The 23,505-nt window shown below is 45.9% G+C and overlaps 1 protein-coding gene across 1 annotated transcript in view; it reads right to left on the bottom strand.

The window, feature by feature from the left end:
* Positions 1-23,505, bottom strand: part of LOC123484452 (proteoglycan 4-like) — a 62,432-nt gene that overhangs the window by 34,683 nt on the left and 4,244 nt on the right. The window contains exon 2 of the mRNA XM_045214815.1: positions 205-712. Coding sequence (XP_045070750.1) covers positions 205-471 — 267 coding nt within the window. The 5' untranslated portion in view covers positions 472-712. The remainder of the gene's footprint in view (positions 1-204; positions 713-23,505) is intronic.

The raw sequence follows: 23,505 nt of genomic DNA, 5'->3' as shown, positions 1-23,505 counted from the left end.
TGAGAATGATCTTTGGTATGTGGCAGTCTGGCTTATTGGAATTATGTATCGCCTAGTACTTCTCAGATATGTAAGTCACTCAGATCTGTAAGTCACTCAGATCTGGAAGTCACTCAGATCTGGAAGTCACTCAGATCTGGAAGTCACTCAGATCTGGAAGTCACTCAGATCTGGAAGTCACTGGATAAATGTAGATCATCATACCTCAGTGGTCTGAGACATCAGGGGGGGCAGAGTGCCAACATCTCCTCCTGTACTCTCCCCTCCGCCGTCGCTGCCCCCCTCCCCCATCTGGATCATCTGGTTAGCGTTATCATCCCCATCGGGTAACACCGCCCCCACTCCCCCTCCCCCGGCCTGCTGGTTCTGGTTGTTGCTCCTGACCTCACCAACATGGCTGTTCTGGTTGTTGTTCCTGACCTCACCAACATGGCTGTGGCCGATGGCCGGCTCGCCTTCCTGACCACTCATTATGACCTCGCGTCAGTTCTGTTCTGAGTTTCTTCCTTCACTCAGTCACTCAGGCATCCATTAGATAACGCTGTGTACCCACAACTCTCAGGGTCTGGGACTCTGGGTCTCTCTCTGCCTTACAGCATGAGCCCAGAGCTGGCTTCACATCCCTCTCCTGTCCTGGGGGTCCCTGAGTTTTAGGTATGGGCTGTCTCACTGAGGGGAGGAGGTGGGTCGCATGGCATCAGAGATCCTTAACCTGATAGAAAACAAGACAAACCAATCATGTAGACATATCCTATTAACAACGTTTGTAGAATAATCTCATATCATGATATACGCTACATAAAGTTCTGAAAAAAAGATTGACACAAAAAAGTTAGCAGCAAATTTCAAGACATTTAATGCATTTTGATACAGAGGGCTTTGCCACTTCACAATAACACCAGTGTGACATCTCACATGTCACCTGGAATGATAAAGGGTTGAATCGCCCAATAAAGCCAGATGAAAATGACATAACAGCAATGTAATGTCTGTACCTTAGCCTGAATCAGGGATGGCAGCAATACTATAGCCACAATTCATATCACATCACCGTCCTAAATAGTGAAGTTTTGACCCTCTCGTCTCCCACAGTGCTTCTCTCTTGAGACTAGAGGTATGTTTACCATATGGGAGTTACACAGGGACAGTATCTCTTTGTATCCTACAACAGTGACATGTTATCCACAGGGAGTGAGTAACAACATCCTACAGAGAGAGATAGCCGCTGAACTGTCCAACATACTGACACCAGAGACAATACGGAGGAGATTTATAGCACAGGATAGTATTTACTAGCCTGTCCCAGATGTGTTTGTGCCGTCTATGAGAATGACCAAAGGAGCTGGCAAGACAGCACAAACAGATGTGGGACAAACACTATTCATCACCATTTACTCCTGCTGTCCTCTGTTTACGGTTGTAAAATCGGGTAATTTCTCCCAAATTCCCAGGTTTTTCCAGGAATCGTGGTTGGAGGATTCTGAATTTCCTGCTTATTCCCTCCCGCTTTCAGGAATTATTTCAACCAGGATTTTTGTCAAACCTGGGAATTTCAGGAAAGATACGAGCATTTTTCTCCCCTACCTCTGTGACAGAGTAATGTCTGTGTTAAAGAGGATGTTCTATGGATAGCTGGCATCTCTCTGGAAGCTTCTCTCTGCTATAGGCCTAAAAAGTGGCTGATGTGGACAAATTGATATATTGAGTTAATTAATCATAATAAGAGCATTCAAGATATGCTATATGACTGTGCTAACGCATATGTTGCTATATCTCTGGTTCTCCCTAGCAACGAACATCGCTCCACCAGTGCATCTGTGGGAGGCCATTCCCTAAGGTACACACACACACACACATGCGCGCGCACACACAAACACAAACAACACACACAGACCTACTGTCAGCAATACACAAGCCAGCAGCCGCCTTCAATGAATAAGCTACAGGAAACTACTGCAATAACAATGAGTGTACGGTATGCTAACCTGCTTTCTGTACACTGGTTCACTAACTCATGAACACTGATAGTATAACCTGCTATCTGTACACTGGTTCACTAACACTGATAGTAGTAAAGCAATTCTTCTGAAGTAAGATGCATATTTTTAACACACTGATTCATGTTTTTTTGTGGGGATAGATGTGCCTCAAAAAAACGACAGAGTCTGAGGATGTTTTGAAAACAACTGTCCCTGAAAACAAGGTACAATAAATTACTATGTCACTCTTTTTATAAAATGGTGCTGCATGGGGAAATATTAGAGGGATTAAAAACAACCTGTAAAGAAATGTCTCTGGGGATTTAGAGGGATTAAAAACAACCTGTGAAGAAATGTCTCTGGGGATTTAGAGGGATTAAAAACAACCTGTGAAGAAATGTCTCTGGGGATTTAGAGGGATTAAAAACAACCTGTAAAGAAATGTCTCTGGGGATTTAGAGGGATTAAAAACAACCTGTAAAGAAATGTCTCTGGGGATTTAGAGGGATTAAAAACAACCTGTAAAGAAATGTCTCTGGGGATTTAGAGGGATTAAAACAACCTGTAAAGAAATGTCTCTGGGGATTTAGAGGGATTAAAAACAACCTGTAAAGAAATGTCTCTGGGGATTTAGAGGGATTAAAAACAACCTGTGAAGAAATGTCTCTGGGGATTTAGAGGGATTAAAAACAACCTGTGAAGAAATGTCTCTGGGGATTTAGAGGGATTAAAAACAACCTGTGAAGAAATGTCTCTGGGGATTTAGAGGGATTAAAAACAACCTGTAAAGAAATGTCTCTGGGGATTTAGAGGGATTAAAAACAACCTGTGAAGAAATGTCTCTGGGGATTTAGAGGGATTAAAAACAACCTGTGAAGAAATGTATCTGGGGATTTAGAGGGATTAAAATCAACCTGTAAAGAAATGTCTCTGGGGATTTAGCGGGATTTAAAACAACCTTTAAAGAAATGTCTCTGGGGATTTAGAGGGATTAAAAACAACCTGTAAAGTAATGTCTCTGGGGATTTAGAGGGATTAAAATCAACCTGTGAAGAAATGTCTCTGGGGATTTAGAGGGATTTAAAACAACCTTTAAAGAAATGTCTCTGGGGATTTAGAGGGATTAAAAACAACCTGTGAAGAAATGTCTCTGGGGATTTAGAGGGATTAAAAACAACCTGTAAAGTAATGTCTCTGGGGATTTAGAGGGATTAAAATCAACCTGTGAAGAAATGTCTCTGGGGATTTAGAGGGATTTAAAACAACCTTTACAGAAATGTCTCTGGGGATTTAGAGGGATTAAAAACAACCTGTAAAGAAATGTCTCTGGGGATTTAGAGGGATTAAAATCAACCTGTGAAGAAATGTCTCTGGGGATTTAGAGGGATTTAAAACAACCTTTAAAGAAATGTCTCTGGGGATTTAGAGGGATTAAAAACAACCTGTAAAGAAATGTCTTTGGGGATTTAGAGGGATTAAAAACAACCTGTGAAGAAATGTCTCTGGGGATTTAGAGGGATTTAAAACAACCTGTAAAGAAATGTCTCTGGGGATTTAGAGGGATTAAAAACAACCTGTAAAGAAATGTATCTGGTGATTTAGAGGGATTAAAAACGACCTGTAAAGAAATGTCTCTGGGGATTTAGAGGGATTAAAAACAACCTGTGAAGAAATGTCTCTGGGGATTTAGAGGAATTAAAAACAACCTTTAAAGAAATGTCTCTGGGGATTTAGAGGGATTAAAAACAACCTGTAAAGAAATGTCTCTGGGGATTTAGAGGGATTAAAACAACCTGTAAAGAAATGTCTCTGGGGATTTAGAGGGATTAAAAACAACCTGTGAAGAAATGTCTCTGGGGATTTAGAGGGATTTAAAACAACCTGTAAAGAAATGTCTCTGGGGATTTAGAGGGATTAAAAACAACCTGTAAAGAAATGTATCTGGTGATTTAGAGGGATTAAAAACAACCTGTAAAGAAATGTCTCTGGGGATTTAGAGGGATTAAAAACAACCTGTAAAGAAATGTCTCTGGGGATTTAGAGGGATTAAAAACAACCTTTAAAGAAATGTATCTGGGGATTTAGAGGGATTAAAAACAACCTGTAAAGAAATATCTCTGAGGATTTAGAGGGATTAAAACAACCTGTAAAGAAATGTCTTTGGGGATTTAGAGGGATTAAAAACAACCTGTGAAGAAATGTCTCTGGGGATTTAGAGGGATTAAAAACAACCTGTAAAGAAATGTCTTTGGGGATTTAGAGGGATTAAAAACAACCTGTGAAGAAATGTCTTTGGCAATTTAGAGGGATTAAAAACAACCTGTGAAGAAATGTATCTGGGGATTTAGAGGGATTAAAAACAACCTGTAAAGAAATGTCTCTGGGGATTTAGAGGGATTAAAAACAACCTGTGAAGAAATGTCTCTGGGGATTTAGAGGGATTAAAAACAACCTTTAAATAAATGTCTCTGGGGATTTAGAGGGATTAAAAACAACCTGTAAAGAAATGTCTCTGGGTATTTAGAGGGATTAAAAACAACCTGTAAAGAAATGTCTCTGGGGATTTAGAGGGATTAAAAACAACCTGTAAAGAAATGTCTCCGGGGATTTAGAGGGATTAAAAACAACCTGTAAAGAAATGTCTCTGGGGATTTAGAGGGATTAAAAACAACCTGTGAAGAAATGTCTCTGGGGATTTAGAGGGATTAAAAACAACCTGTAAAGAAATGTCTCTGGGGATTTAGAGGGATTAAAAACAACCTGTAAAGAAATGTCTCTGGGGATTTAGAGGGATTAAAAACAACCTGTAAAGAAATGTCTCTGGGGATTTAGAGGGATTAAAAACAACCTGTAAAGAAATGTCTCTGGGGATTTAGAGGATTAAAAACAACCTGTAAAGAAATGTCTCTGTGGATTTAGAGGATTAAAAACAACCTGTAAAGAAATGTCTCTGGGGATTCAGAGGGATTAAAAACAACCTGTAAAGAAATGTCTCTGGGGATTTAGAGGGATTAAAAACAACCTGTAAAGAAATGTCTCTGGGGATTTAGAGGGATTAAAAACAACCTGTGAAGAAATGTCTCTGGGGATTTAGAGGGATTAAAAACAACCTGTAAAGAAATGTCTCTGGGGATTTAGAGGGATTAAAAACAACCTGTAAAGAAATTTCTCTGGGGATTTAGAGGGATTAAAAACAACCTGTAAAGAAATGTCTCTGGGGATTTAGAGGGATTAAAAACAACCTGTGAAGAAATGTCTCTGGGGATTTAGAGGGATTAAAAACAACCTGTAAAGAAATGTCTCTGGGGATTTAGAGGGATTTAAAACAACCTGTAAAGAAATGTCTCTGGGGATTCAGAGGGATTAAAAACAACCTGTAAAGAAATGTCTCTGGGGATTTAGAGGGATTAAAAACAACCTGTAAAGAAATGTCTCTGGGGATTTAGAGGGATTAAAAACAACCTGTGAAGAAATGTCTCTGGGGATTTAGAGGGATTAAAAACAACCTGTAAAGAAATGTCTCTGGGGATTTAGAGGGATTTAAAACAACCTGTAAAGAAATGTCTCTGGGGATTTAGAGGGATTAAAAACAACCTGTAAAGAAATTTCTCTGGGGATTTAGAGGGATTAAAAACAACCTGTAAAGAAATGTCTCTGGGGATTTAGAGGGATTAAAAACAACCTGTAAAGAAATGTCTCTGAGGATTTAGAGGGATTAAAAACAACCTGTAAAGAAATTTCTCTGGGGATTTAGAGGGATTAAAAACTACCCGTGAAGAAATGTCTCTGGGGATTTCCCATTCCCCCTCTCTGCCTCCACTCTCCCTCTACGAGGTCTGCCCTAGTTTTCAAAAAACACTCATCTTATTCTTTCATCTCAAAAATACTTATTTCAAAAAGAAGATGAAAAATATACCATAGGCATTTAGAGACCTTTTTGATGTTTGAGTGGCAGTACTTTTGTAGCCAAGAGAATAGGTGTTTTCTAACACATGACTACTTGGACGCGAGCCCACAGCCCTACTCAAATCAGGACACCGAACATAAACTCTCAGTAACATTTTAAAGAAAACGAAAATCTACAAACAAAAGTTTCCCAAAGTAACCGGAGCAGATTTCACAGATGAATAGATTGGGCCTTCTTGTCTGTCTGAAGTGATTACTGTATCTTCCTAGGCAGAGAACTAACCTTTCTAATTGGAGAAGCTCCCTAACGATGAGCAAACTACAGAGAGATATGACATTTACAGGAGTGGACAGGAGAGGAGAGGAGAGGAGAGGAGAGGAGAGGAGAGGAGAGGAGAGGAGAGGAGAGGAGAGGAGAGGAAAGAAGAGGAGAGGAGAGGATCATCCAATTATTTTATTTCGGAGTCATGTTAGCTGTCTTTTATCGTCTTACTGTTACGCTACTGAGTTCAAATTCCCATCAATGATACACATTTTTCTCCTATCATTGACATTGCGGAACTGAATGGTATTGATAAGGCACTAACTATCACAAGGTACCTACTACCATTTAATAGAGAGCCTTTATGTACATACAGTGCATTCGGAAATTATTCAGACACCTTGACTTGGATTAAAGAAAAAAAAAACTCATTAATCTACACACAATACCCCATAATGACAAAGTGAAAACAAGTTTTTAGAAGTTTTTGCTAATTTATTGAAAATAAAAAACATAAATAAATTATTTACATAAGTTTTCAGACCCTTTGCTATGAAACTTGAAATTGAGCTCAGATGCATCCTGTTTCCATTGATCATCCTTGAGATGTTTCCAAATCTTAATTGGAGTCCACCTGTGGTAAATTAAATTGATTGGACATGATTTGGAAATGCACACGCCTGACTATATAAGGTACCACAGTTGACAGTGCATGTCAGAGCAAAAACCAAGCCATGAGGTCGAAGGAATTGTCTGTAGAGAGCAGAGACAGGATTGTGTCGAGGCACAGATCTGGGGAAGGGTACCAAAACATTTCTGCAGCATTGAAGGTCCCCAAGAACACAGTGGCCTCCATCATTCTTAAATGGAAGAAATTTGGAACCACCAAGACACTTCCTAGAGTTGGCCGCCCAGCCAAACTGAGCAATCAGGGGAGAAGGGCCTTGGTCAGGGAGGTGACCAAGAACCCAATGGTCACTCTGACAGAGCTCCATAGTTCCTCTGTGGAGATGGGAGAACCTTCCAGAAGGACAACCATCTCTGCAGCACTCCACCAATCAGGCCTGTATGGTAGAGTGGCGAGACAGAAGCCAATCCTCAGTAAAAGGCATATGACAGCTTGCTGATGGACTGACCAGAATCCTACTGACTGTCTTACTGATGGACTGACCAGAATCCTACTGACTGTCTTACTGATGGACTGACCAGAATCCTACTGACTGTCTTACTGATGGACTGACCAGAATCCTACTGACTGTCTTACTGATGGACTGACCAGAATCCTACTGACTGTCTTACTGATGGACTGACCAGAATCCTACTGACTGTCTTACTGATGGACTGACCAGAATCCTACTGACTGTCTTGCTGATGGACTGACCAGAATCCTACTGACTGTCTTACTGATGGACTGACCAGAATCCTACTGACTGTCTTACTGATGGACTGACCAGAATCCTACTGACTGTCTTACTGATGGACTGACCAGAATCCTACTGACTGTCTTGCTGATAGACTGACCAGAATCCTAGATCATATCATACTGGCGTGTGACTAACAGCTGATGAGCAGCGTGCCACACACATGTGACATTGACTGTCACAGTCTGAGCTCATTCCTGGTACAGAAATAATCTGGAAACGTGTCGGTTCAGGCTACCAACAATAAACAACATGAGACTAAACACAACTAGACTTCAGACCAGGCACAAGGAGTCCTACCCTGATAAGCACCTGACATACAGTAGTCCATGAGGAGGAAACATTGGCACAAAAATAACCAATTTATACTTTCCCCGGATACATTTTTTTAAAAATACCTGATTTAATGCACCATCTTCTCTCTATGTACGATGAGGCAACTAGTGACTCTAGTGTCTCTGCTGGGTCCCCTGAGTTCAGTTCCAGCTCATTCCACATTCACGGCTCTCCAACTGGCCTACTTAAAAAGAGAGGAGAGAGCTGGCTGGTGCCTGTTATAATGATATTATGCTTAGTAGTTCAGCAGACCTTTAACTGACACTACTAGCAACGTGCATGCCCCCGCCCACCTAAGGATCTGTCTTTTTCAGCCATGTATTTCCTGTGTGTTGAGGGGATGCTAAAACCACTTAAAGCTCACTGGATTTATCGTTATTTTCATTTGACTCCTGCCACCCTTTCATACTCTTGCTTGTGCCTGTCGTTTTCCCCCGTTAACTTTACGATCGCGGAAATGTTTCTAATGACCTGTCAAACACGCTCCGGTAATGGCTGAAATGGGCTCAATGGAATACACTTGTCTTTCCGTTGAATCTATGACAAGGCTAAAGCTTCGTCGGGGATTTAACGCACCGTCTCGACACTCACAAGAAAGAGAAGAAAGATAACTTTTTTTCTGGAAATTAAAAAAGCACTAATTTAATAGAGTTGAAATGTTTCCAAATTAGATGAGCTGAAATGAAAGCAACTTCTGAAAATGAACATTCGGATTATAGTGATATTATGTCTGATCTCGCAAACAATGTAAAGTATCTTTAGATAGGTGGAATCTAGAGCCAAGCGTGGAGATGTTTTTATCCGAGGGTATCCCGCTAGTGACACACTTGTTGAATTACGCAAGAGAACGTGACCACAACAGTAATTAATGAGGCAGTCTAGACAGAGCAGGTGAGTACAGGTAGGGTAGACTGAGAAAGTGTTTGGTGTTTGCAGTCCTGTTCCACCCCTTTATGTTAATGTATTCATATATACAAATACACCATGTGTATTTATGCAAAGTTGGCGCATATCATTTACTTTATTTTTTAAAATACCTGATAGAATAAGAACATTTATATATGAGTACTTTCTAAGAAAAAATATGTAAAATTCTACAATAAACGTAATAACTGAATTCCCACCAAAATCCCTGAACATTCATTATTTGTCCGTGCCAGTAAAATGTTTATGTGTTATAATTCAGTCAATATCATGACGGATAATAGAACATTCTAAAAGTTTGGAGTATCTTCATCCATTGTCAAACTGTTGCATTTATTAGAATTGTTTTTAAAACCTTTAAATAATTTCAATGAGCGTTGCTACAACATTTTAGTCATTTAGCGGACGCTGTTATCCAGAGCGACTTACAGTTAGTGAGTGCATACATTATTTTTATTTTACATACTGGCCCCCCGTGGGATTCAAACCCACAACCCCGGCGTTGCAAACGCCATGCTCTACCAACTGAGCTACATCCCTGCCGGACATTCCCTCCCCTACCCTGGACCAATTGTGCGCCGCCCCATGGGTCTCCCGGTCGCGGCCGGCTACGACAGAGCCTGGATTCGAACCAGGATCTCTAGTGGCACAGCTAGCACCGCGATGCAGCGCCTTAGACCACTGCGCCACTCGGGAGACGACAACTACAGCTCTGCCAAATAACAACAAGCCCGAGCTAATAGGGTTAACTTCGCTATCTCTGCCAGATTAACAGATACACTAAATGATTCTTTCTTAACTAAATATTAAAATGAACATTATTTAATAACATTTTATTTGTGGTTTACAAAAAGCAACTATATCATCTATAAATACGAAAATAAATACAAAACACTTGTTCAGTTTACCTTCTTAGGTACAATTTAAAGATGTGTCTATCTATGGCAGTGGGTTAGGATGCTGAAGCACCACATGCACACTAATCAACTAGAAGGGCTGAATTAATTAAACTTTGTCTCAAAGTAAATCTGTGAACTGCACTGTTCACAAGCTATGGAGTGAAATGCAGCAACATGCATGTTTGTAATGTCACCACTAGATGTCAGCATTTGCGTTGAGTAGATTCCCTACAGTGCTTCTCGAAGGTCATGTAAAGAAACACTTCATGGGAACCTCGCAATGAGGGCTTGTTATGACACTAGCCGTTCATTACGAGAATATTTTACGCTGTTATTCAATACATAATATATTGGCTAAATACACAGTCGTGGTCAAAGGTTTTGAGAATGACACAAGTATTGGTCTTCACAAAGTTTGCTGCTTCAGTGTTATGAGATATTTTTGTCAGATGTTACTATGGTATACTGAAGTATGATTACAAGCATTCCATAAGTGTCAAAGGCTTTTTTATTGACAATTACATTAAGTTTATGCAAAGAGTCAATATTTGCAGTGTTGAGCCTTCTTTTTCAAGACCTCTGCAATCCGCCCTGGCATGCTGTCAATTAACTTCTGGGCCACATCCTGACTGATGGCAGCCCATTCTTGCATAATCATTGCTTGGAGTTTGTCAGAATTTGTGGGTTTTTGTTTGTCCACCCGCCTCTTGAGGATCGACCATAAATTCTCAATGGGATTAAGGTCTGGGGAGTTTCCTGGCCATGGACCCAAAATGTCGATGTTTTGTTCCCCGAGCCACTTAGTTATCACTAAAGACTCTCAGACTATGAGAAACAAGATTCTCTGGTCTGATGAAACCAAGATTGAACTCTTTGGCCTGAATGCCAAGCGTCAAGTCTGATACGTCCATACGGTGAAGCATGGTGGTGGCAGCTTCATGCTGTGGGGATGTTTTTCAGCCGCAGGGAGACTAGTCAGGATCGAGGGAAAGATGAACGGAGCAAAGTACAGAGAGATCCTTGATGAAAACCTGCTCCAGAGCTCTCAGGACCTCAGACTGGGGCGAAGGTTCACCTTCCAACAGGACAACGATCCTAAGCACACAGCCAAGACAAGGCGGGAGTGGCTTCGGGACAAGTCTCTGAATGTCCTTGAGTGGCCCAGCCAGAGCCCGGACTTAAACCTGATCGAACATCTCTGGAGAGACCTGAAAATAGCTGTGCAGCAACGCTCCCCAGGAGATGAGAAAGGAGAGAGGAGAGGAGGGTAGGAGGAGAGAGGAGAGGAGGAGGAGAGAGGAGAGGAGGGTAGGAGGAGAGAGGAGAGGAGGAGGGTAGAAGGAGAGAGGAGAGGAGGAGGAGAGAGGAGAGGAGGAGAGAGGAGGGGAGAGGAGGGTAGGAGGAGAGAGGAGGAGGAGGAGAGAGGAGAGAGGAGAGGAGGGGAGAGGAGGGTAGGAGGAGAGAGGAGGAGGAGGAGAGAGGAGAGAGGAGAGGAGGAGGGTAGAAGGAGAGAGGAGAGGAGGAGGAGATAGGAGGGTAGGAGGAGAGAGGAGGAGGAGGAGAGAGGAGGAGAGAGGAGAGAGGAGGGGAGAGGAGGGTAGGATGAGAGAGGAGAGGAGGAGGGTAGGAGGAGAGAGGAGAGGAGGAGGAGAGAGGAGAGAGGAGAGAGGAGGAGGAGGAGAGAGGAGGAGAGAGGAGAGAGGAGGGAAGAGGAGGGTAGGATGAGAGAGGAGAGAGGAGGGTAGGAGGAGAGAGGAGTGGAGGAGGAGAGAGGAGGAGGAGAGAGGAGAGGAGGAAGAGGAGAGAGGAGCGTAGGAGGAGAGAGGAGGATAGGAGGAGAGGAGGAGAGAGGAGAGAGGAGAGGAGGAGGAGGGTAGGAAGAGAGAGGAAGCTGGGAGGAGAGAGGAGGGTGGGAGGAGAGAGGAGGTTAGGAGAGAAGAGTGGAGGAAGAGAGAGGAGGGTAGGAGAGAGGAGAGGAGGAGGAGAGAGGAGGTTAGGAGAGAGGAGAGTAGGAGGAGAGAGGAGTGTAGGGGGAGAGAGGAGGGTAGGAGGAGGGAGGAGGTTAGGAGAGAGGAGTGGAGGAGGAGAGAGGAGGATAGGAGAGAGGAGGTTAGGAGAGAGGAGAGGAAGAGGAGAGAGGAGGGAGGGAGGAGAGAGGAGGGTAGGAGGAGAGAGGAGGGTAGGAGAGGGGAGAGGAGGGTGGGAGGAGAGAGGAGAGGAAGAGGAGAGAGGAGGGTAGAAGGAGGGAGGAGGTTAGGAGAGAGGAGAGTAGGAGGAGAGAGGAGGTTAGGAGAGAGGAGAGTAGGAGGAGAGAGGAGGGTAGGAGGAGGGAGGAGGTTAGGAGAGAGGAGTGGAGGAGGAGAGAGGAGGGTAGGAGAGAGGAGAGGAGGAGGAGAGAGGGAGGAGAGAGGAGAGAGGGAGTAGAGAGGAGGGTGGGAGGAGAGATGAGGAGAGAGGAGGGGAGGAGGGGAGAGGAGGTTAGGAGAGAGGATGGTAGGAGAGAGTAGAGGGTAGGAGAGAGGAGAGGAGGAGGAGAGCGGAGGTTAGGAGAGAGGAGAGTAGGAGGAGAGAGGAGGGTAGGAGGAGGGAGGAGGTTAGGAGAGAGGAGTGGAGGAGGAGAGAGGAGGGTAGGAGAGAGGAGATGAGGAGGAGAGAGGAGGGTGGGAGGAGAGATGAGGAGAGAGGAGGGTAGGAGGAGAGAGGAGGGTGGGAGGAGAGATGAGGAGAGAGAAGGGGAGGAGGGGAGAGGAGGTTAGGAGAGAGGATGGTAGGAGAGAGTAGAGGAGGAGGAGAGAGGAGGGTGGGAGGACAGAGGAGGTTAGGAGAGAGGAGTGGAGGAGGAGAGAGGAGTGTAGGGGAGAGGAGAGGAGGAGAGGAGGAGAGAAGAGGTTAGGAGAGAGGAGAGTAGGAGGAGAGAGGAGGTTAGGAGAGAGGAGAGTAGGAGGAGAGAGGAGGGTAGGAGGAGGGAGGAGGTTAGGAGAGAGGAGTGGAGGAGGAGAGAGGAGGGTAGGAGAGAGGAGAGGAGGAGGAGAGAGGAGGGTGGGAGGAGAGATGAGGAGAGAGGAGGGGAGGAGGGGAGAGGAGTGTAGGGGAGAGGAGAGGAGGAGAGGAGGAGAGAGGAGGTTAGGAGAGAGGAGAGTAGGAGGAGAGAGGAGTGGAGGAGAGAGGAGAGAGGAGGATCGGAGGAGGAGAGAGGAGGGTGGGAGTAGAGGAGTGTAGGAGGAGAGAAGAGTGGAGGAGAGAGGAGAGAAGAAGAGAGAGGAGGGTAAGAGGAGAGAGTAGGAGAGAGGAGGGTAGAAGGAGGGAGGAGGTTAGGAGAGAGGAGAGTAGGAGGAGAGAGGAGGTTAGGAGAGAGGAGTGGAGGAGGAGAGAGGAGAGTAGGAGAGAGGAGTGTGGGAGGAGAGAGGAGGAAGAGGAGAGAGGAGGGTGGGAGGAGAGATGAGGAGAGAGGAGGGGAGGAGGGGAGAGGAGGTTAGGAGCGAGGATGGTAGGAGGAGAGTGGAGTGTAGGGGAGAGGAGAGGAGGAGAGAGGAGGTTAGGAGAAAAGAGAAGAGTAGGAGGAGAGAGGAGGGTGGGAGGAGAGAGGAGTGTAGGGGAGAGGAGAGGAGGAGAGGAGGAGAGAGGAGGTTAGGAGAGAGGAGAGTAGGAGGAGAGAGGAGGATAGGAGGAGAGAGGAGGTTAGGAGAGAGGAGTGGAGGAGAGAGGAGTGGAGGAGGATAGGAGGAGAGAGGAGGTTAGGAGAGAGGAGTGGAGGAGAGAGGAGGGTAGGAGGAGAGAGGAGTGGAGGAGAGAGGAGAGAGGAGAGAGGAGGAGGAGGAGAGAGGAGGGTGGGAGGAGAGGAGTGGAGGAGAGAGGAGAGAAGAGTGGAGGAGAGAGGAGAGAAGAAGAGAGTGGAGGGTAAGAGGAGAGAGGAGGAGAGAGGAGGGTGGGAGGAGAGAGGAGGGTGGGAGGAGAGAGGAGGAGGAGAGAGGAGGGTAGGAGAGAGGAGAGGAGGGTGGGAGGGAGGAGAGAGGCGGGTGGGAGGAGAGAGGAGGAGAGAGGAGGGTAGGAGAGAGGAGGGTGGGAGGAGAGATGAGGAGAGATGAGGGTAGGAGGAGAGAGAAGGAGGAGAAGAGTGCTGCTTCAGCACCTGCAGTGCAGAACAAAAGCCAATACATCAGAATAACTTAATATTCACACCTGCTTCTCTCCTCCCTAGTCTCTACCAGGCTTCTATCTCATACAAGAGAATCATACTGCTGTAGGATGTACCAAACATTCCATCCTGTATTCAATCAAATATGCAATTACTTAACGGTTAAAATTGTGCCTGCTACTAGAAAACGGAGAGTGTGAACTGGTGCGGTGTCCTTATAACACAATGTTCATTATTTAATACAGTACATATACTGCTACAAAAGGTGACGTTGTAAAATTAGGTTGTATTTCAGGAGAGGGAAAAAGGATCCTCTATCCACTGGTACTATTGATTACTGCCCCTAGTTTCCTCTCTCATTCAGCCCCTTTATCAATTACTACATAAATAAAAATCCATACTGGACAGACCACCAGTACTGGTACCTAACCTAAGGCTCTGTAGAGAGAGTGCTCCCTGACATTTAGACATGAGATAGTGCAGTTAGAGATGAATTAACATGATCAATCCTGTTCACGATCACAATCATGATCAATTCCTCTCAGAGCTCAAGAAAAAGATGAAAGAGGGAAAGGTTGGATTTGTGTAATACTTCTACAGACAAACTCTCCTTTTAGAAATAATGTTGGAAACATCAGGAAAAGGACACAACTCCACTATCGCCTGCAATGGAAACATCAGGAAAAGGACACAACTCCACTATCGCCTGCAATGGAAACATCAGGAAAAGGACACAACTCCACTATCACCTGCAATGGAAACATCAGGAAAAGGACACCTCCACTATCGCCTGCAATGGAAACATCAGGAAAAGGACACAACTCCACTATCGCCTGCAATGGAAACATCAGGAAAAGGACACCTCCACTATCACCTGCAATGGAAACATCAGGAAAAGGACACAACTCCACTATCGCCTGCAATGGAAACATCAGGAAAAGGACACCTCCGCTATCGCCTGCAATGGAAACATCAGGAAAAGGACACCTCCACTATCGCCTGCAATGGAAACATCAGGAAAAGGACACAACTCCACTATCGCCTGCAATGGAAACATCAGGAGTTAAAAAAGCGTAACTCACCATCTTGTCTGTCCTCTCCTGATGTTAACTCTCTCTCTCTCTCTCTCCCTCCCTCTCTCTCTCTCTCTCTCTCTCTCTGTCTCTCTCTCTCTCTCTCCATCTCTCTCCCTCTCTCTCTCTCTCTCTCTCTCTCTCTCCTACTCTCTCTCTCTCTCTCTCTCTCCTACTCTCTCTCTCTCTCTCTCTCTCAACAAATAGTATGAATATAAAATGTGCTCTCCCTGACGGTGAACACAAAGAGACCATGACTGGAAATGTATAGAGCCATAACAGGCAACCTGGTGTTCCCCAGTTCCACACCTGTCAGCGTCACTAGAGGTGTTACAGTTTTTCTCGATTGCTAAGACACATTTCTTGAAAGCTGCTCTCCTTTTCTCTTAACTGTGAACACAAAACCCAATTTTCAAGCTACATTCACAAAACCTCAGACTCTTCTTGCAAAACCAAACTTTCACCTCAAAACAGTTCAATCTGTGCTCAAAACTGAACTATGTTGTCAAATCGTGCCCCGAGTCAATCAAAATAAAAAACACTACTGAACAGTCACTAAACACTACGTAGAAAACTAGAAAACACTATGCTCAGGACATGAAGCTGGAGAAATAAATGTTTATTGTTCACTGTAGGCTAAATGCATGTTGCAAAACAAAAAAAAAACTGTGCATTTAGCACTTGTACAAAAAGACAAAACAGAAATCTTGTGCATTTACATGTAGCACTTGTAAAAACAAACAGAAATCTTATGCGTTTGCCACTTGTGTACAGTAAGCCCATGTAAAAATAAAGTACAAAAATATACAAATAAGTGCATTACTCAGCCACAGCATCATGTCTCCGTACTGGGTCAGGCCACAGGACTTCATCCACATCACAGGCCACATTTTGTCTGGCCAGGCAACGGGGGGAAAAACCCCTGGCATGCCGTATCCAGGCTTGGCATGCCTCCACACCTATGTCACCACAGGCAAGTCCCATGGCTTGCAGGAGATTTACCCTGGTGTAAGGTTGGCGTTCATATACCTTCCACCGCCATGAGGAGAAGAATTCCTCAATGGGGTTTAGGAAAGGGGAGTACGGTGGAAGGCAAAGATTGATAAAACCTTGGTTCATATTGTACCACTCTCTAACCTGGAGGGCTCTGTGAAAACTCACATTGTCCCAAACAACAACATAGATGGGATGCTCATCCTGCTGCCCTAACAAAGCATCTCGCATGTGATTGAGGAAAATGAGGAGCTGGTGAGTGTTGTAGGGCCCCAGGTTGGCATGATGGTGGACAACCCCATGATTGCTGATGGCAGCACATAATGTGACATTGCCACCACGCTGCCCAGGAACACCAACAATGGCCCGATGGCCAATCACATTACGGCCTCTCCTTCTCCTTTTGGTGAGATTAAACCCAGCTTCATCCATGTAGATGTATTGATGGGGTCTTTCCATTGCATCCAGTTGAAAAACCCTCTGTAGAAATAAATATAGTTTTGTAAGTGATACGGAAAAAGTGATTTAGGCCACTACAGTAAATCACTACTTAGAGTAATCAACATTGAATGTGTCTGGATATATGCCAACCTGTACATACTGGAATCTTTGCTCTTTGACTCTGTCTGAGTTGCGATCAAAGGGCACTCTGTATAGCTGTTTCATGCGCAGTCTGTTGCGCTTGAGGACACGATCAACAGTAGAGAGGCTGACACTGTTGATACCCTCAAAATGTAAATGGTCCTCAATGATCTTCTGCTGAATTTCGCTCAGTTTAATGGCATTGTTCTCACGGACCATATCAACAATTAGGGTCTCTTGGTGTGGGGAGAACATACCTGTCCTCCCACCCCCATGTGGCAGTCTTTCAATTCTACAAAAAGAGAACATGGAGTTACAAAAAATATACATGGTATACTAGGCCTACAAACAGTTAGACCAACCCTCCATTACAATACTACAGTACATTGGTACAGTGATGTACTGAAACATATATTCACTTACAGTATACTGTGGTAGAGTATATAGTATGTCATACAGTAATTGCTGTCAACATTTACATACTGTACTATAATGTCAAAAAAAGGTAATTACCTGTTCTCTTCTCTAAATCTTCGGATTATGGTGGACATAGCGAATCTACTGATGTTTGGTTGTACCCTTTGTCCAGCGTCCCTCATGCTCATACCATGGACAAGAACATGGTCAATCACAGTAGCTCTGATTTCATCAGATATTACTGTTCTTTGTCTTCGCTGACCACCTCGACCACCTCGACCTCCTCTCACACGAACTCTTCCTCTCAGATTTCTATCCATTGTAGGGCCTCACAAACCAGTGCTCTCTGAACTGGCTTACTGTATATGTTCCCTCACATCATTAGCCACAAGTGTGATCAATTTTGAGTTGTTGTGTTCAAGTGGTGATACCTGTGCTCTAATTGTGTTTGACTTTTGTCACCTGTGCTCACCATTATGCAGCACGGGTGCATCACAATGAAAATGTGTTGGCAAGTTGTGTCTAAACAGGTGAAAAGTGCTTATGGTTTTGCCAAAAGAGTGATTGATTCAATCAGTGGGTTCAGGCAACTGAGCATTTGGTTCAGACAATAGGGTTTAGTGTTTTAGCAATTGAGAAAAACTGTAAACACAGCCTGTCAGCACTATAGCCTCAGAAACCTCAGCTCACCATTGGCTCATTTTCTTCCCCCTGCTCCATTTTCTGTCATGTTCTCCTTCCTGCTGCTGCTGCTTATAGCACTGTTGGTGAGACACAATAATGGCACCAGGGAGATTGAGAGAATTTACACTCTCCGATTCGACATGCTTCCATGCTGCTGCCTGTCTGTTAGCCTGCTAGCATGTTGCTAGCCCCCCACCCCACCTAACCCCTGCCTGCTAATACCACATGGGCTGAGGGGAAACCGTCACCGACGCATGTTACACCCGTGTCCTTGGTGTGTGTGTGTGTGTGTGTGTGTGTGTGTGTGTGTGAGAGAGGGGGGTGGGGGACAAAGCCCCCCTCCCCCCCGACTTCCGCACTTCCCATTCTGGGCCCTCTCCCCAGCCCTCCCCCCCTCTCCCCAGCCCTCTCCCCAGCCCTCCCCCCTCCACGTTTTAGATGATTATGCCTGTTCCTCTCTACTCTCTCAACTGGATGAAATCTCTCCTCATTAAATATTAAAAGGATGAAGGAAAATCGAGGTATGGCTTCCCTTCCCCCCGTCCTCGATCCCTCGTTCAATCTGCCACCTGTCTCCTCCCTTTTTTCTGGCCTCTTCCTTATAGTCCTCCTTCCACTCTACCTCCACCCTTGCTGTCCCTCCCCCTCTTCCCTCCTCTCCCCCCCCTCCCCCCCCCTCCTCTCTCCCCCCCTCCCTCCTCTCTCCCTCCCCCCTCCTCTCGCCCTGTTTATTTGTCTCATTATGGAGCCACACTACACCCCTGTCGGTCTCAGCGGTGACAACCAGACTACAGAGTCAGCATGGTCCTGCCAGCCCACCTACAGACCAATGCACAGCACACAAACATTCACAATCTTTCAAAGCAAGAAAAAGCTCATAAAACCCATTCCTAATGCATGCTGAGAAAATTAGCTAACACTGAGGAATGGGCAAAATGCATGTTCGCTGAGAGCGGCTTTACGAGTTACCTCATACTGAAATGTACTATTAGGTGGGATAGCGTAGTTCTACACTTCTAGAGCACTGAAAGATTATGTACCCCACACTGTCTCTACTAATGAGGAGGTAGTCGTTCCATAGTCAGTCGTTCAGCCAGCCAGTCAGTCAGCCAGCCAGCCAGTCATTCAGCCAGCCAGCCAGTCATTCAGCCAGCCAGCCAGCCAGCCAGCCAGTCATTCAGCCAGCCAGCCAGTCAGCCAGCCAGCCAGCCAGCCAGCCAGCCAGCCAGTCAGGTTACATAACGTTAGTGATCACAAAGTCAATGCTGTCTTAGAGAGGCATCCCGTGTCTTCTAGCTTCACACACACAGACCTCTGAGATCCCTCACACTACCTGTCTGTGTCTTCACAACATTCACCTGTCTGTCCTATCAACAGGATCATAAACCTGTCTGATCCTTAAGCCAATTATCACTAGATAACCTCTGGCAGGAAGTATCTGGGAACCAGATTAATAATCAGTGCATAACACACTGAACTGAACACCTGTTATATAACCTCTGTAGCTATGCTATAGAACCTCTGTAGTTATGCTATAGAACCTCTGTAGATATGCTATAGAACCTCTGTAGATATGATATAGAACCTCTGTAGTTATGCTATAGAACCTCTGTAGATATGCTATAGAACCTCTGTAGTTATGCTATAGAACCTCTGTAGATATGCTATAGAACCTCTGTAGATATGCTATAGAACCTCTGTAGATATGCTATAGAACCTCTGTAGCTATGCTATAGAACCTCTGTAGATATGCTATAGAACCTCTGTAGATATGCTATAGAACCTCTGTAGATATGCTATAGAACCTCTGTAGTTATGTTCTAGAACCTCTGTAGCTATGCTATATAACCTCTGTAGTTATGCTATATAACCTCTGTAGATATGCTATAGAACCTCTGTAGATATGCTATAGAACCTCTGTAGTTATGTTCTAGAACCTCTGTAGCTATGCTATAGAACCTCTGTAGTTATGCTATAGAACCTCTGTAGTTATGTTCTAGAACCTCTGTGTCACGCCCTGGCTCTGGGGACACTGTTATGTTGAGCCAGGGTGTGTAGATCTATGTGTTGTGTTTCTATGTCGGGATTCTAGGTATTGTATTTCTGTGTTGGCCAGAGTGGTTCCCAATCAGAGGCAACGAGTGTCAGCTGTGGCTGGTTGTCTCTGATTGGGAGCCATACTTATAGAGGCTGTTTTCCCACATTAGTTGTGGGATCTTGTTCTAGTTGGTTTGTGTTTGACCGTTGACTGTCACGTTTTCGTTTTTGTTGTTTTGGTCGCGTATCACTAATAAAGAGTATGTTTGTCTGCAACGGTGCGCCTTGGTCCTCATCTGTTCCCGACGATCGTGACAGAAGATCCCACCAAGACAGGACCAAGCAGCGTGAAGAGGAGAGAGGATGGACCTGGGATCAGTGGAGTAGGAGTCTCGACTGGGCCCAGCCAAGTGAAGAGCAGAGAGGTTGGACTATGGAGCAGTGGATTAAGAGTCTCGACTGGGCCAAGCCAAGTGAAGAGCAGAGTGGTTGGACTTTGGAGCAGTGGGGTGAGAGTCTGGCGAGAACTAGGGAGGCCTGGTCCACGGGGAGGAGAGACACCCAGAAATTTTTTAGGGGGGGGCTCACGACGTGGACGTCGGGGCAGCAGGAGGCCGCGATAGAGCGGTCCAGCGGGTTGGCAGAGGAGGCCGCCAGGTTACGGGGGCCACTGGTATTAAAGGGGAAGGAAAGTGTGGAGGCACGGCGAGAGGTACTGGGGTGTGTTACCAGTCCGGTCCGGCCCGTTCCTGATCCCTGCATAGGGCCAGTGGTGTGTGTCCCCAGTACGGTCCGGCCTGTTCCTGTTCCTCGCATCGAGCCTGTGGTGCGTGTCGTCAGCCCGGCCCGGCCTGTTCCTGCTCCCCGCACCGAGCCTATGGTGCGCGTCGCCAGCCCGGCCCGGCCTGTTCCTGCTCCCCGCACCAGGGCAATGGTGCGTGTCGCCAGCCCGGCCCGTCCTGGTCCTGCTCTCCGCACCAGGTCAATGGTGCGCGTCGCCAGCCCGGTCCGGCCCTTTCCTGCTCCCCGCACCAAGCCAATGGTGCGCGTCGCCAGCCCGGTCCGGCCCGCTCCTGCTCCCCACACCAAGCCAGTGGTGTGCGTCGTCAGTCCGGCACGGCCCGTGCCTGTTTCCCACACCAAGCCAGTGGTGTGCGTCGTCAGTCCGGCACGTCCCGTGCCTGTTCCACCGGTGCCTATTCCGGCACCGGTCAGATGCTTCACGCCGGAGCTAGAGCAATCCGCTCCACCAGTGTGCAGTCCAGCTCCGGCCAGCGGGGTCAGACCGGACCAGGGGTACTTTGGGGGGTTGGAGAGGGAGCGGGGATCAGGCCCGGAGCCGGATCCGCCGCCTAGGCGGAGTGCCCACCCGGTCCCTCCCCTGTGGTATTTGGTTGACGCGGTCGGAGTCCGCGCCTTTAGGGGGGGGTACTGTCACGCCCTGGCTCTGGGGACACTGTTATGTTGAGCCAGGGTGTGTAGATCTATGTGTTGTGTTTCTATGTCGGGATTCTAGGTATTATATTTCTGTGTTGGCCAGAGTGGTTCCCAATCAGAGGCAACGAGTGTCAGCTGTGGCTGGTTGTCTCTGATTGGGAGCCATACTTATAGAGGCTGTTTTCCCACATTAGTTGTGGGATCTTGTTCTAGTTGGTTTGTGTTTGACCGTTGACTGTCACGTTTTTGTTTTTGTTGTTTTGGTCGCGTATCACTAATAAAGAGTATGTTCGTCTGCAACGCTGCGCCTTGGTCCTCATCTGTTCCCGACGATCGTGACACTCTGTAGCTATGCTATAGAACCTCTGTAGTTATGCTATAGAACCTCTGTAGCTATGCTATAGAACCTCTGTAGTTATGCTATAGAACCTCTGTAGATATGCTATAGAACCTCTGTAGATATGCTATAGAACCTCTGTAGCTATGTTCTAGAACCTCTGATTCCAAGATGGCATAGCAGCGCGGCCATGTATTATGTTGTGTCCTAGTGTAAATAGCCTGTTTTTTTGGGTCTTTTTTCGTATATATATTTCTCTAGCTCACTCTAGCTCACTTCCATCCTTAACTAAATATACTTTCCTGCAACCCGCCTCACCCAATGTGGAACGGATTCTATTATTTCTTCATACCTTTTATCAAGAACCCACGGCTGAAACTAGCCAGCTAACTAGCTACTTGCTATTAGCTATTGCTATTAGCCACCGTTAGTGGTCTTCATCACTGTCCGTGGCTTGCACTACCTACCAGCCAGCTCTAGCCTGGACAATTATCGGCCAGTCTGCACAGCGTGCTATCGACCCAGAGCATTTAGGATTTTCTGCCGGAATCACTGAACCTTAACACCGGATCATCACAACTAGCTAGCTGCAACCGAATGGATGTTGTTCTTGGCTAATCACCACTAATCACCACTTGCCCCAAAGCTAGCACCAGTTAGTCTTGAGCTAGCCTCGAGCCAGGCCCATCTCCCGGCTATCCACCTCTCTGTCAACCGGACGGGACCTCCTAGTGTCGACACGGAGCCCCGCCGATCCATCAGGACTGGTCTGCCGACGTAATCGTCTGATGTGGTTTCAACAGGCTTCCCGTTGCGACGACCACGAAGGTCCATCTGCTAGCACCAGCCCGCTAGCACACGCAATCAACAGCCGTGCCTCCTGCTCGCCTGTGCTGTAGCAGCCTACGAACTGCTCGTGGACTTACCTATTGCTGTAAACTGGACATTATGATCACTCAGCTACACAACTGATGCCCGCTGGACTGTTCCTTTACACGGTACCCCATCCTGTTTATCTGTTTAGCCTAAGCCCAAACTTTCGTCGCCATTACCAGTTGTTGTCTTAGCCCTCTCGAATAACACCTGTGATTGCGTTATGCCTCTCTCCCATGTCAATATAACTAGCCTATTGCTGTTTGGGTTAGTTGTTATTGTACTATTTCACTACAAATCAGCTGGGCTAGACAATCTGGACCCTTTCTTTCTAAAATTAGCAGCCGAAATTGTCGCAACCCCTATTACTAGCCTGTTCAACCTCTCTTTCGTAACGTCTGAGATCCCCAGAGATTGGAAAGCTGTGCGCGGTAATCCCCCTCTTCAAAGGGGGTGACACTCTAGATCCAAACTGTTACAGACCTACAGTGGGGAGAACAAGTATTTGATACACTGCCGATTTTGCAGGTTTTCCTACTTACAAAGCATGTAGAGGTCTGTAATTTGTATCATAGGTACACTTCAACTGTGAGAGACGGAATCTAAAACAAAAATCTAGAAAATCACATTGTATGATGTTTAAGTAAATAATTTGCATTTTATTGCATGACATAAGTATTTGATACATCAGAAAAGCAGAACTTAATATTTCGTACAGAAACCTTTGTTTGCAATTACAGAGATCATACGTTTCCTGTAGGTCTTGACCAGGTTTGCACACACTGCAGCAGGGATTTTGGCCCACTCCTCCATACAGACCTTCTCCAGATCCTTCAGGTTTCGGGGCTGTCGCTCGGCAATACGGACTTTCAGCTCCCTCCAAAGATTTTCTATTGGGTTCAGGTCTGGAGACTGGCTAGGCCACTCCAGGACCTTGAGATGCTTCTTACGGAGCCACTCCTTAGTTTCGGGTCGTTGTCATGCTGGAAGACCCAGCCACGACCCATCTTCAATGATCTTACTGAGGGAAGGAGGTTGTTGGCCAAGATCTCGCGATACATGGCCCCATCCATCCTCCCCTCAATACGGTGCAGTCGTCCTGTCCCCTTTGCAGAAAAGCAACCCCAAAGGATGGTTTCCACCTCCATGCTTCACGGTTGGGATGGTGTTCTTGGGGTTGTACTCATCCTTCTTCTTCCTCCAAACACGG

The sequence above is a fragment of the Coregonus clupeaformis genome, chromosome 5, assembly GCF_020615455.1.
Source record: "Coregonus clupeaformis isolate EN_2021a chromosome 5, ASM2061545v1, whole genome shotgun sequence".
NCBI lineage: Eukaryota > Metazoa > Chordata > Actinopteri > Salmoniformes > Salmonidae > Coregonus > Coregonus clupeaformis.
The sequence above is the reverse complement of the archived record's forward strand: the minus strand, read 5'-3'. Positions and strand labels throughout refer to the sequence as shown.